Source organism: Artemia sp. Qi Xiang Cuo, chromosome 20 (assembly GCF_049724085.1).
Source record: "Artemia sp. Qi Xiang Cuo chromosome 20, ASM4972408v1, whole genome shotgun sequence".
Taxonomy (NCBI): domain Eukaryota; kingdom Metazoa; phylum Arthropoda; class Branchiopoda; order Anostraca; family Artemiidae; genus Artemia; species Artemia sp. Qi Xiang Cuo.
Genome location: NC_142813.1, coordinates 21,883,820 through 21,896,509, shown reverse-complemented (window position 1 = coordinate 21,896,509; position 12,690 = coordinate 21,883,820). Strand labels below are relative to the sequence as shown.

General features: G+C 33.6%; 1 protein-coding gene across 2 annotated transcripts in view; it reads left to right on the top strand.

Annotated features, from left to right (window-relative positions):
- The window catches only part of LOC148940003 (uncharacterized), a 139,826-nt gene extending 129,880 nt beyond the window's left edge, over nt 1–9,946 (top strand). For both annotated transcript variants that reach the window (XM_089106266.1, XM_089106265.1), the window contains exons 8-10: nt 2,206–2,287; nt 7,240–7,393; nt 9,746–9,946. In XM_089106266.1, the coding sequence (XP_088962392.1) occupies nt 2,206–2,287; nt 7,240–7,393; nt 9,746–9,826 (317 nt within the window). In that variant the 3' untranslated portion in view covers nt 9,827–9,946. The remainder of the gene's footprint in view (nt 1–2,205; nt 2,288–7,239; nt 7,394–9,745) is intronic.
- Nucleotides 9,947–12,690: the final 2,744 nt, after the last annotated feature.

The window sequence follows — 12,690 nt, the reverse complement described above, 5'->3', positions numbered from 1 at the left end:
ACACGCTAAAATGTGCAAAATTTCAGCTCTTTGGGTATGAAAATATACTTTTTAAAGTGTAATGACCCATCTCTCTGATTTTTTTTTTATAATCCGCCCCCCGCCCATCAGGAGAAAGAATTGTGAGCCTATGCTAATTATCACACGTATGCACTGGAGACAATAAGGGTAATTCTTAAAAATTACTCTGGATTTTTTTTTCTAAAGCGTGGTATGGGTTCACATTTGTGACATTATTCTGGGGAGCCAATGTCAATGGGGAAAATATCTGCTATTTCTGTTGCGATCTGGTGCAGCTAACTTTTCTATTAGTACTATTTCTTTTTCGACACTACCATTGCTACAATAATTATTTCTATAACGCTGCTTAAATTGTTGTTATTATGGCACTGTTTCTAACTTTAATTTCAACCAATATTAGGAAGAAGTATTAAGTTTAACCTCATGATAAGATAATTGTAACGATACTTTCAACTAGACAGAGATTATTTATCTCATTACTGGGTAGTATGTTGTTGTTGTTCTTCTTCTTCCATTTAATCAGTCTTGGTTCAAGATAGAATCCGAACTAATAAGCCGTCGATTACTTTAAATACTGTCTAAATTTGTATTGTTTATTCCATTTACCCTTGACATTTTTTTTTGTATTACTATAAAATAAAAGTTCAAAATAGGGTAAAATCCTCTTTAATAGACAGTGTATTATAAATTTCACAAAAAATACCTGATATTTCGGTCACATATACGGTGACCGTCATCAGTAGTAAAACTCCGAAGTTATTTTGTATTACTGTTCTTTATTTAAAATTAAAAAGCTGTAAAATTTTTCTGAGAAAGCGTTTAAGACCAATATAATATTGGTTACTGGGAAATATACAGGCATTTTAAGGGGGAGGAGATTTTTCTAGGTGGGGCTATGTTGGAGGATATTTACATGGAGGAGTTTTTTGTGGGGAGAAGGGAGTTTTCCATGGTGGGAAAGCCGGATTTCCCGGTATTATTTAAAAAACGGTCAGAAATTAAATTTAAAAATTTAGTTTTTTTCTACTGAAAGTTAAAAGCAACATTAAAATTTAAACTGAACAAAATCATTACTTATATGAGAGGTGTTGTCCCCTCCTCAACACTTCGCTCTTTACGCTAAAGTTTGAATTTTCTCCCTATTCTTTAAGAACGACTCCTGATACAGAAGAGCAGTTTAATTAGAACCATAAGAAGCTTTTTTAAAAGTGCTAAAAAAGACTTTAGCGGGAAGAGCGATGTGTTGAGTAGGGAGCAGCATCCCTCATATACGTTATAATTTCTGTTTGTTTTAAGTTTTAATTTGCTCCTCACTTTCAGTTGAAAAAATAACTAGTTTTGTTTTAATTTTGATTCTCTTATCAGGGAGCAATGTACAAAAAAGACAAAAGCGTGGTAAAAAAAAATTTGATATACTTTTCACCTCTAAGTTTATTATTTGGCCGGGTAAAGCTAGAAGTTGTTGATCTATTTTTTTCAGACTTACTCTTTCAGATATAATAGTACAGTAAGCCTTGGTTTGTGAAATAAAAACTCAACCAATGTTGCTTTACCTTAGAGACAATGTCTATTTTATTTTTTACTAAGGTTCACTGCTTTCGTATTACCATGAGTTTTCTCTTCTTTGAATTTCACGATTTCACATTTGACCAGGGTTCTGTCTCGTCTGGTTTTAAGATGTTTCTAGGTTACATGAGTTCCTAGTGATGCGATGTTTTTCCCAAATATGGGTCGATTGTGAGTTTCTTTCGAGAGTTAAATCTACTTAGAACATCCTATTATGTGTTAACTTTTCTGTCTATATTATAAACAACGGAACAAATATACAATGCTTTAGTGAAAACTCTTGTAATGTGGCCTAAATTTGATTAGTAACCTTACTGATTAGTAATTAAGTATCGATGGATATTAAATTCTTTTATTTTATAGCATTAGACAGTAAAATAAGAAAAAATAAAGAAAAGAAAAAAACGAAAAGTATAAAAAGTACAAAAAAAAAGAAACAAAAAACTGGTTCCAAATCAATTGACGGACCATTCAAATATATTGAACGTCGTAGGGTTACTTCTTTTATACCTTTATGTGTGCAATACGTTATTCAGTTCTTTAGTAAAATAAACTAATGTACGCGCTTCAATGTCCTAATTTTTACAGTTTAAGGTCTCTATTTCTTTTTCTTTTCAGTTGACAGAAACGAAAAGCAAAAAAATGAGTTGAAAGCAGAATTAAGCAAGTTAAAAGAATCCGCAGCGAATTTTGTTGACAGGTTAGCCCATTTTTTTTTTATAAATATTTGAAGGAGCAATTTCGTAGAACCATGCCAAATTTTTTAAACATTATTGTTGTTTATTGAGGCTTTTTGAAGCCAATCCGACTGTTCTCTTTCTACATCCTTTTTAGGTTTTATCTCAAAGTTCTTTATTTACAATTAGCCAGGAGCGAATCTCCAGCATTCTTATTGGGGAGGGGGAGCAAGAAGGGTCCATATCTGGATAGTCAAAGGGGATGGGATAATATTTTTCTCTACAAATATTTCTTCTGTATAATATTTTTTCTCGACATTATTGGGGGGGGGCAACCCCCCCCCCCCCTTCCTCCTTGCCACCTCCAAACGACGCCCCTGCTATTAGCTTAACGTAATCACAACGATATACTCTAAAAAATAAACCAAAAAAAGACAAAAAACATCAGTTTCATCGGAAATTAAATAAGTTTTTAACGGGTTATCAAATTCATTCTAGAATTTACTTAAACAGCGTTCACATGGATTTCTAGCTAGATCTCCATGTATCGATAGGTGTCTGGCCAGGCATTTATTTCAAGGACATTTCTTTACCTGCCAATCGAGAAACTACTATGCCTGGCCAGACATCTCTGTTTAGGCATGGACTTCGAGCTGGACTTGCATGTAAATACTGCTCTAAGGAAATTTCTATTTTCTATTCCATACTGGGATACCAACAATTTTGGAAATTTTGTCCGCCGCATTTTTGTTGCATTAAAATTAAAACCAACAACGAATCTTTTTTTTTGTTTCTACTATTAGTTTTTTTCTGGGCTTGGTCAAATTGGTTTCTGAAAGGATCAGTTTGATTTACTTGTAAGAAAGTGGATTTAGGACTTTGCCTCGTGGTCGTTACGTGCGAAAGTCGCATGTGTCAATTCCAATGAGTTTTTTTTTTAATAAGCTATCAAGCAATGATTGCAAGACAAAGAGTATCAAAGTGGGTAAAATCAATCTTTTAAATTCATTGCTAAAGAATCGAAAACTTAACGCTATTGAGTCACCATTTTTCAGGGTCTTACTGAATGTTGTGATAATTCATACATAGAGTGGGATATTTCAGCGGTTGTTAGAGGTTGGAGTACCGCAAAACATGGGATTTCCTAACCTAACAATGTCGAAGCAAATCTACTTCGTTTTGTCGTCGTATTTTAAATTTACCGAAAAATTTTCATACTTCTATGCTGAGGTGCTTACATTATATTAAAAGTACATTGCTAAGTTCTTTTAAATATTAATGAAGTGAAGTAATATTACCTACTTAAGCAATGTTTAACAAGTTTTAATTGCGTGTTTATTTTGTATATATATATATATATATATATATATATATATATATATATATATATATATATATATATATGCATATATATATATATATGCATATCTTCTTCTTCCCTGGCTGCTCATGCTCTTGCACCATCTTTATTTACGTTCAGCTTAAACACCGTAATTTTCGGCCTTGCAAAAAAAATAGTCAAGAAACTATTAAAAATAAAGAACAGATAATAGAGAAATTATTCTCTGTTGCATAACTAAAGAAAATAAACATAGACAAACAAACTGAGCATTGTATGGATGAAAAGAACAACACTAATAGTAATGTCACTTTATTGAAACAAATGTGTTTATCAATTATAACCAGTCTGTTCCGAAATTAATAAAACGATACAAATTGTCTCCAATATATCTTCCTTCATTAAGCTAGAAGTGAATAGCAACGCAGGAAACTACAATTATGACCCAATAATAATGTAAGAAGTCTCCTAAAAACGTAAATTTGAACATAAACTAATAAAAGAAAAACACAACAAAATTGGAATGTTCCTTTGATGCGGTTTGACTTGCAATTTATGTCGGTGAAAATTATAGTTTTCTTTTTAATTCTGATTTCAATTGCCTTCAAATAATCAATAAGTTAATCTCTGGAGGTCCAACATTTTTCTAGCTGCACATCTTCTTTTTGTATTTTTTCTCCGTTTTCCAGGGAAGGGCTGGGTGGGAAGGGGGTTTGTGAGATGTCTGGTTTCTATAAAATTTTTCTTGTAAATGTAAAGTTTTCAATCAAGCCAGTAATAAGTTCTATATTTACTACTTTCATAGCATAGACCCTATAACCTTCCTTTTATCTGTAGCTTCAACAGATATGCTCCCACCCCCAAAAGAGAATTACTGCATACTATCTCTTAGACCAATTCGGTTCTGTTCTTACAATCTCAAAAAAATTTTCATCTTGACTTTTATTCTAAGCAAGATCTAATTTAAATTGCAGACTTGAATTTCACGTTTCAATTTGGGTTCGTGTTGAATAATAGCTCGTAAAATAAAATTATTTCCTTCATTATTTTAACAATGTCAAACCAATCGTCATTATCTTAACAATATTCTATGCAATATTCTATACAATATTCTATGCATAATTCTATGCAAATGAACCCTACAGTTGGGTCAATTGGAAGGGGGGTCAGGGAAGGGCCTGTGCCCTTTATCTTTTCTTCTAGATTTTGAAAAAAAAACCTTGGGAATATTTTCATTTGAAAATTTAATTTTTCGGTGCCTCATTGGAAAAACCGAAAAAAGTGACGAATTTGCCCCGTCCTAGATTTTGAAAAATATATTTTACGCTACTTAACATTTTCGTGAGCTGACGCCACAGGGAGCCTGATTTTCTTAATTATAGAGACAGGGTTTGCAGTTAGTGGGAACCAGTGGTGTTGAAGATCGTTGGAAATTAAGGGTATTTTTTCAAAATCTGGGGAAAGTGAAGAAAACAAACAATCTTGGGGTTCAGTGTCCCTTCTCCTAATTGACGTCACTGATGGAAAGGTATTTGCTGATAATTTTAACCGGAATTGTTTTCATTGCAATTAGTATTTTAAAATTATATTACAGCTTTATTGTCCCATCTATTTTAAGTAAAAAAAAAAAATTTCGATCAAGAAATGTCAAAAATGTTTGTTTGGATTTACATACTATCAGTTTCTTAGCCACGAATAAAAGAATATATTGATGCAGTAATTACTATATCTTCTTTTATCTAAAAAAAACAAAAAACTATAAGGCAGCGTCATTCAGCCAGGGGGGCTGGCTTTTAAATATTAATGAAGTGAAGTAATATTACCTACTTAAGCAATGTTTAACAAGTTTTAATTGCGTGTTTATTTTGTATATATATATATATATATATATATATATATATATATATATATATATATATATATATATATATATATATATATATATATGCATATCTTCTTCTTCTTCCCTGGCTGCTCATGCTCTTGCACCATCTTTATTTACGTTCAGCTTAAACACCGTAATTTTCGGCCTTGCAAAAAAAATAGTCAAGAAACTATTAAAAATAAAGAACAGATAATAGAGAAATTATTCTCTGTTGCATAACTAAAGAAAATAAACATAGACAAACAAACTGAGCATTGTATGGATGAAAAGAACAACACTAATAGTAATGTCACTTTATTGAAACAAATGTGTTTATCAATTATAACCAGTCTGTTCCGAAATTAATAAAACGATACAAATTGTCTCCAATATATCTTCCTTCATTAAGCTAGAAGTGAATAGCAACGCAGGAAACTACAATTATGACCCAATAATAATGTAAGAAGTCTCCTAAAAACGTAAATTTGAACATAAACTAATAAAAGAAAAACACAACAAAATTGGAATGTTCCTTTGATGCGGTTTGACTTGCAATTTATGTCGGTGAAAATTATAGTTTTCTTTTTAATTCTGATTTCAATTGCCTTCAAATAATCAATAAGTTAATCTCTGGAGGTCCAACATTTTTCTAGCTGCACATCTTCTTTTTGTATTTTTTCTCCGTTTTCCTGGGATGGGCTGGGTGGGAAGGGGGTTTGTGAGATGTCTGGTTTCTATAAAATTTTTCTTGTAAATGTAAAGTTTTCAATCAAGCCAGTAATAAGTTCTATATTTACTACTTTCATAGCATAGACCCTATAACCTTCCTTTTATCTGTAGCTTCAACAGATATGCTCCCACCCCCAAAAGAGAATTACTGCATACTATCTCTTAGACCAATTCGGTTCTGTTCTTACAACCTCAAAAAAATTTTCATCTTGACTTTTATTCTAAGCAAGATCTAATTTAAATTGCTGACTTGAATTTCACGTTTCAATTTGGGTTCGTGTTGAATAATAGCTCGTAAAATAAAATTATTTCCTTGCACGCAGTATATATATGCTGACACACTACGTCGCTATTTAAATCAAATATGGTATTTCCGAGATAGAATAATTACGGAATTACCCTGAATTGGGCTTTGATTTGACTTGTAGCATTTATTGCATTTCAAATCAAATTTGATGTAATTCATAATTCAATTTTTCTTTTGTAAGTATAACATAACATTTGAGTTACTGATAAAATTAATATTTATGCAAGAATGTGTTTTATGTTATGCAAGAACGGCATTAATTTATGCAAGAACGGTATTATGTTTAGTGTGAATTGCTTAGTTTTGGTTTTTATGTTGATTGGTCTTTGAGGGGGGGGGGCAATAACGCGGTTTTTTGGGTGTACCTACGTCATGTTGAGGCGGCGGATTCTAAATTTCAAACATGTTTTGCCCTATCAAAAGTTATGTCGATTCAAACACTAGAGAAAATTAGCTATCGATTTTAAAAGAATGGAGCTAAAAAATTATCAAAACGTGTACGTAGTTGAAAAATATCAAATCATTGTGCGGGTAGGAGGAACTTGTCCTCTTTCAAGGGTTAACACCGAAATTTCACAAAACGCCTATAATTATATTGTATTGAGAATCAAAAAGGAAAAAGAAATAAATTTTATTTTTATCAATCTTTATAAAAATGTCTGCCAAAATTGTTTTAATTTTGTGGCAACTATGATTATGGCTTCTCCTATCTTCCTCATTTTTTCTCTCCTTACAGATATTTAGTTGCCAATCTGATATGTGGCTATGTCTCCGCACCAAGCAGCGATAAACAGCGAGTTCTAAGCCTCATCTCAAACGTCTTAAATTTCAATTCTGAAGAAAAGAGAAAATGTGGAATGATTGAACAGCTACCGGTCGGTGATTCAAAGGTATCGTTTTTTTCTTGCCTGAGTGGGTCTAGTTTAAACTATTTTTGTCATTTTCTTTTGGAACTTCCGAGGGAGTGCCGACTTTTAGAAATCACTTACACTAGGTGGCACGTTCCAAGTGGGACAGAAGCGTGCCAAGATTGGTGGAATTGTGCCAAGCGTTTCAGGTACTATACCAAGCATGGCAGTACTTTGTGGCACACGTGGCGCACCGAAATATACACCGGTTGGTGGAAAGGGGGTGACCCCTCGAAAACTTCCTAATAATTCCTGGTTATTCCTCCAAGTGGCTGTGACAGAATGTCTTGTTACTTCAAGATAGATGGAGGTTACTCCAGGGTAGCTTTTAGATATTTTGGATTATTTCAAAAAGAGTATAGGATATCTGCAGAACAGAAAAAAGCTAGATAAATTTTGATTAGAAAGTGACTGTTAAAATTTGAAGGAAAAAATTGATAGCAAAAACACTGATTAAAAATATTATGACGCCAACTGTTTCATACCCAAGGATTAAATCATCTTTCGGAGTGGAAAAATCCTATTTAAAAAATACCTACCTAACCTCTTTAAATCCAAATAATTTATGTAGGTTTTCTTGGTTAGATACATACATAAATAATAAGACGATAGAAATTGTAAAATTCAATCGGAATAATTGTTTGTTATAGCTGTAGTAGTACAGTGGATTGACGCTCAGCTTAGCAGTACGAGATCAAGAATCGGTCCCCCACTGCCGCAAGATTGGGCATTAGGCTTGCTACTTGTCCCTGTCAAAAAGACCTAGGGAGCGAAACGTCGACCTGACACTCTGTATGCCAGCAATGGCGCAATGGCCTTTATATAAGCAAAGACAAAAAAGAAATTGTACTGATTTCTTAAAGGCGGTGGACAAGAAAAACAAACAAATAAACTTAAGAATGTTTTAATTTTACTCTCGGCAATCGTCATTATTTTAACAATGTCAAACCAATCGTCATTATCTTAACAATATTCTATGCAATATTCTATACAATATTCTATGCATAATTCTATGCAAATGAACCCTACAGTTGGATCAATTGGAAGGGGGGTCAGGGAAGGGCCTGTGCCCTTTATCTTTTCTTCTAGATTTTGAAAAAAAACCTTGGGAATATTTTCATTTGAAAATTTAATTTTTCGGTGCCTCATTGGAAAAACCGAAAAAAGTGACGAATTTGCCCCGTCCTAGATTTTGAAAAATATATTTTACGCTACTTAACATTTTCGTGAGCTGACGCCACAGGGAGCCTGATTTTCTTAATTATAGAGACAGGGTTTGCAGTTAGTGGGAACCAGTGGTGTTGAAGATCGTTGGAAATTAAGGGTATTTTTTCAAAATCTGGGGAAAGTGAAGAAAACAAACAATCTTGGGGTTCAGTGTCCCTTCTCCTAATTGACGTCACTGATGGAAAGGTATTTGCTGATAATTTTAACCGGAATTGTTTTCATTGCAATTAGTATTTTAAAATTATATTACAGCTTTATTGTCCCATGATAGATTGACATACTATCAGTTTCTTAGCCACGAATAAAAGAATATATTGATGCAGTAATTACTATATCTTCTTTTATCTAAAAAAAAACAAAAACTATAAGGCAGCGTCATTCAGCCAGGGGGGCTGGCTCTCCGTGCCCCTCTACGGGTGCCCATGGGGGGGAGGGTGTGGTATAGAGGTCTGGAGAGAGAAAATGATTTTTCAAAATAACTGTGATAGTTTTCCCAAATTTCAAGAAATGTTGTACTTTTGTTTATTTTTAGTTTTCTGGGGGAAACTCAAACCTCCAGATCATCCCAAATGAAGGCTAACCTACGAAATATTTCAAAAGTTGAAAATCAAAACCTATTAATAATGTCATCTGAATCAGAAATAACATAATCAGTCAGATCAACTTCAGTTTTTTTGCGTAGCAGATGAGACATCTTAAGATTTATTGTTTTGTAATTATGAAATATTTGGCGGGTTTACCTAATTTTGCATGAATTGTCGGAACTTGCGTTAAAGCTAATATTTCTAATTTTAATTCCTAAGAACGAACAAAATTTAGATTAGCGTCAAATTTCGTAATTCTTAGTCTTTCGTAATCTTAGCGTCAGAACGATGGAGTATTATCTTAGCTTTAAATGTCAGAAGGATTTCAGCTTACTACTGTTCCCGAATGGGGTGGAAGGATGTCGCAACGAAAGATTTAGTGGAAATGGAAACTTCTTGGGAGGATCTAAAGAGAGAGGCTTTGAATAGCTGTTTTGGCCTCAGGCGGTTTGTTGCTGCAGTGAATTGTTAGTAGTAGTAGTAGTATTCTTGAGAAAATATTAATTTGTTTCTTCTATTTTAGAGTCTGACTGCAGCATTCCTGGAATTTCTTGACACCGAATCGAAAGCAAGACCTAGACTACCACCACTGCCAAATCCATAACTGTCCATTGCTTAAATTAATTTTTTGAGTTGCTGTTGTGGGATTGGAAGACTAAATTTTGTTATTGTTCTTATACTTAACGCGACTTCGTTTATATTAAAGACTTATGGAGTATGTTAATTTTGGTTCTTATTCAGTAGGAAAAGGGTTTGAAGGTGATGTTTAGCATAGCCATACCATGAATTAAATTTACCCAAGATCCATTTGGGTAATCAAATTTACCCAAACCTTGATCGATTCGGAGTGACGAGGTACCTGTTCGATTAAGCGAAGAACTGGGGTATCTAGTTTAAACTTTACTCCAACTAATAAGCATTTGCTTTGTTTTGATCGATTCCGGGTTGATTTCTGACGACAAAAGAAATCTATCGTATCTTTGGGCGATTAAGGCCCAGTATTGTAAAATCAAAAGGAATATATTTTCTGGTTCATGCGGGTGGAAATAAAAGTTTTTTTGTTGGCGAGCAGTGGAATCAATTCACGACAACTCAGAGGGGGGGGGCAAATGTATTCTTCAAAGTCTGGGGGGAAGTAAATTTGTCATTTTTTTGTCTTTCTTGCAATGGAAATAGCTAAAAGACAATTTTCAATAAAAAATACCCCCCCTCCCCCAGAAAAGGTATTTTTCAAAATTTAGGGGAGGGTGACAAAATAACAGAGGAACATGCCCCCCCCCCTAATTCCCGTTTACATGGGTGAAAATAACAGAGCAAAAGTTGTGTAATGAGGAGAGTGACATATATGAGGAGTCTCTCTTCAGGTGTCAAGAATTTGATGCATGCTCAATGAAAAAATGTTTCCCTATATAAATTCATTAGAACAAAACAATGTTGACTGTGCAACAGGAATTATAAATGAAATAAGGATTGCAGTCATCACTAAATAACTTGATAGTCACCCTTTTCGATTTCGATTAAATTATTTCATGAAATCTTCTTCTTTTTCCCTTTTTTAGCGCTTTTGCTTTACTTTTATTTTTTTTATTATTATTATTAAATTCTACTTTCTCTCCTCTCAGTGGCTTTATATTTCAAACTTTTCAAACAGATACATCTTATTTAAATGACACCTACTTTTATTTGTACTTTAAATATTTCGTTTTAAATTATGTGTTATTTTATTTAGTTTTTTAACCCTTGTGGAAATCCTTAAATAAAGTTCTGTAAAATTTTGCCACAAGAACATTTTGCTATCGATTTTTAGTAATGGCCTTTTTTTGTTTTTATTTCTTATGTCGCAAAAAGTATCATCGTTTATTTCTGTCATGGGATAAAGTATCATTGATTTTATCTGTCACTGAAAAAAGTCTTTCCTTTTTTCTGTCATCGCAAACAATATCATGAATCTGTTGATTGTTGAAAAGTGTTGTCGCCTGTCGAGGTCAATCTTTCACGGGCGTATATGTAGTTTTTCGTAGGTGCAATCTTCCACGGATGCAATTTTCCTGGGTTGAACTTTTGATAAAGTAATAGAGATCTCGCACTTGTAGAGTAGATTTTGCACTGAAACAGAATGTTCCTAGATTTTGGCGAGGGATGGGGCCTAGATGTTGGTGGAGATGGGGTAGGTTACCTCAACAGATAAGATGAATACATAAGGAGTGCCGTTTTGCCGAATGACAAAAAGAAATGATTGTACTTATAGCGATATCAGATAAAACAATAGCTCTTTGTCCAATGGGAAAAAGCAAATAGACTCTTTGCAATGACTGATCCAATGACACTTTGTTGATGACAGAAATAATTATGACACGTTTTGCCATAACACTTCAGCCAATATGCAATATAACTACTTATATCAGTGCAAAGCTGGCTGAGGCCAATACAACAGAGCAAAACTATGTTAGTTTCTTCAGTATATTTGCCTCAAAGGTTACCTGTCCTTGAGCGCCTTGCGACAGACAGGTTTGAACCGTAGTTTCCTTGGTTTACAGGTGAGGCTGTATCGACCGCTCAGTTACTAAGGGGGCCCCAACTAATGCTAATATAAACGCTTATTCGAATTCATTGATATCTTCTCAATATTGGCGAAGACCTATGTCGAACCAAATTTTGTCAAAATTGTAGGTTACGAATTGAAGCTTAGTAAATTATTATTATTTTACAACGAAAATTATTCGAAATTTTTTCTTGAAGTCCCCGGATCTCCAAAGAGGGTAAAGATGTCCGCAGAACCTGTTTTCTGGTGACCACAAAAAGGTAGCTTCTCGTCCGGATTCAAAACCCAGAGAAACTAGTTTGGATAATTAAAAGTAAATATATTATGTAATATTGAGCCCTAATCACCTGGCAATTGAGGGTAGCGCTCCAAAGATGTATTAAATTGTTCATTTAAGCAATACGGTCCTAAAAAGAAATCGAATATAGTAAACGTTCAGCTTAATCTTATTTACGCCTCGATATTATTAAATCTTCTCCATCTTCCTCGATGGAAGTCTACCTGAGATGACCGTGACTAATGTAAAATCTCTTGGGGTAGCTGGATAAATTACCTTAGATGAGTTGTCCATGTTTCTAATACGATTTATCAGGCTAATTCCTGTCTCTTCCGCCTTAAGTTATGAAATATACCCAAGTATCACTTTTTCAATTCTTTCTGCATTCACACATTTTTGATTAGACCACTGTAGGAATGTACCTCAATGATCTTGTAATGAGCTCTTTGATAAAAATAAGTCAATTGGAAAGCGTGCTTAAAAACACCTATGAGCAGCATAAAATGCTGAGCTAATCACTTTGAAAGAGAGAAGGACTAATCTTTGCTCAAATTTTACATAGATAATTTCCTTTAGCTTTTGCTACGTTTGCCACTTCTCAATACCCTCCTTCTTTTCCTTCTTTCTTCCTCTTCTCTTCTTATTCTCT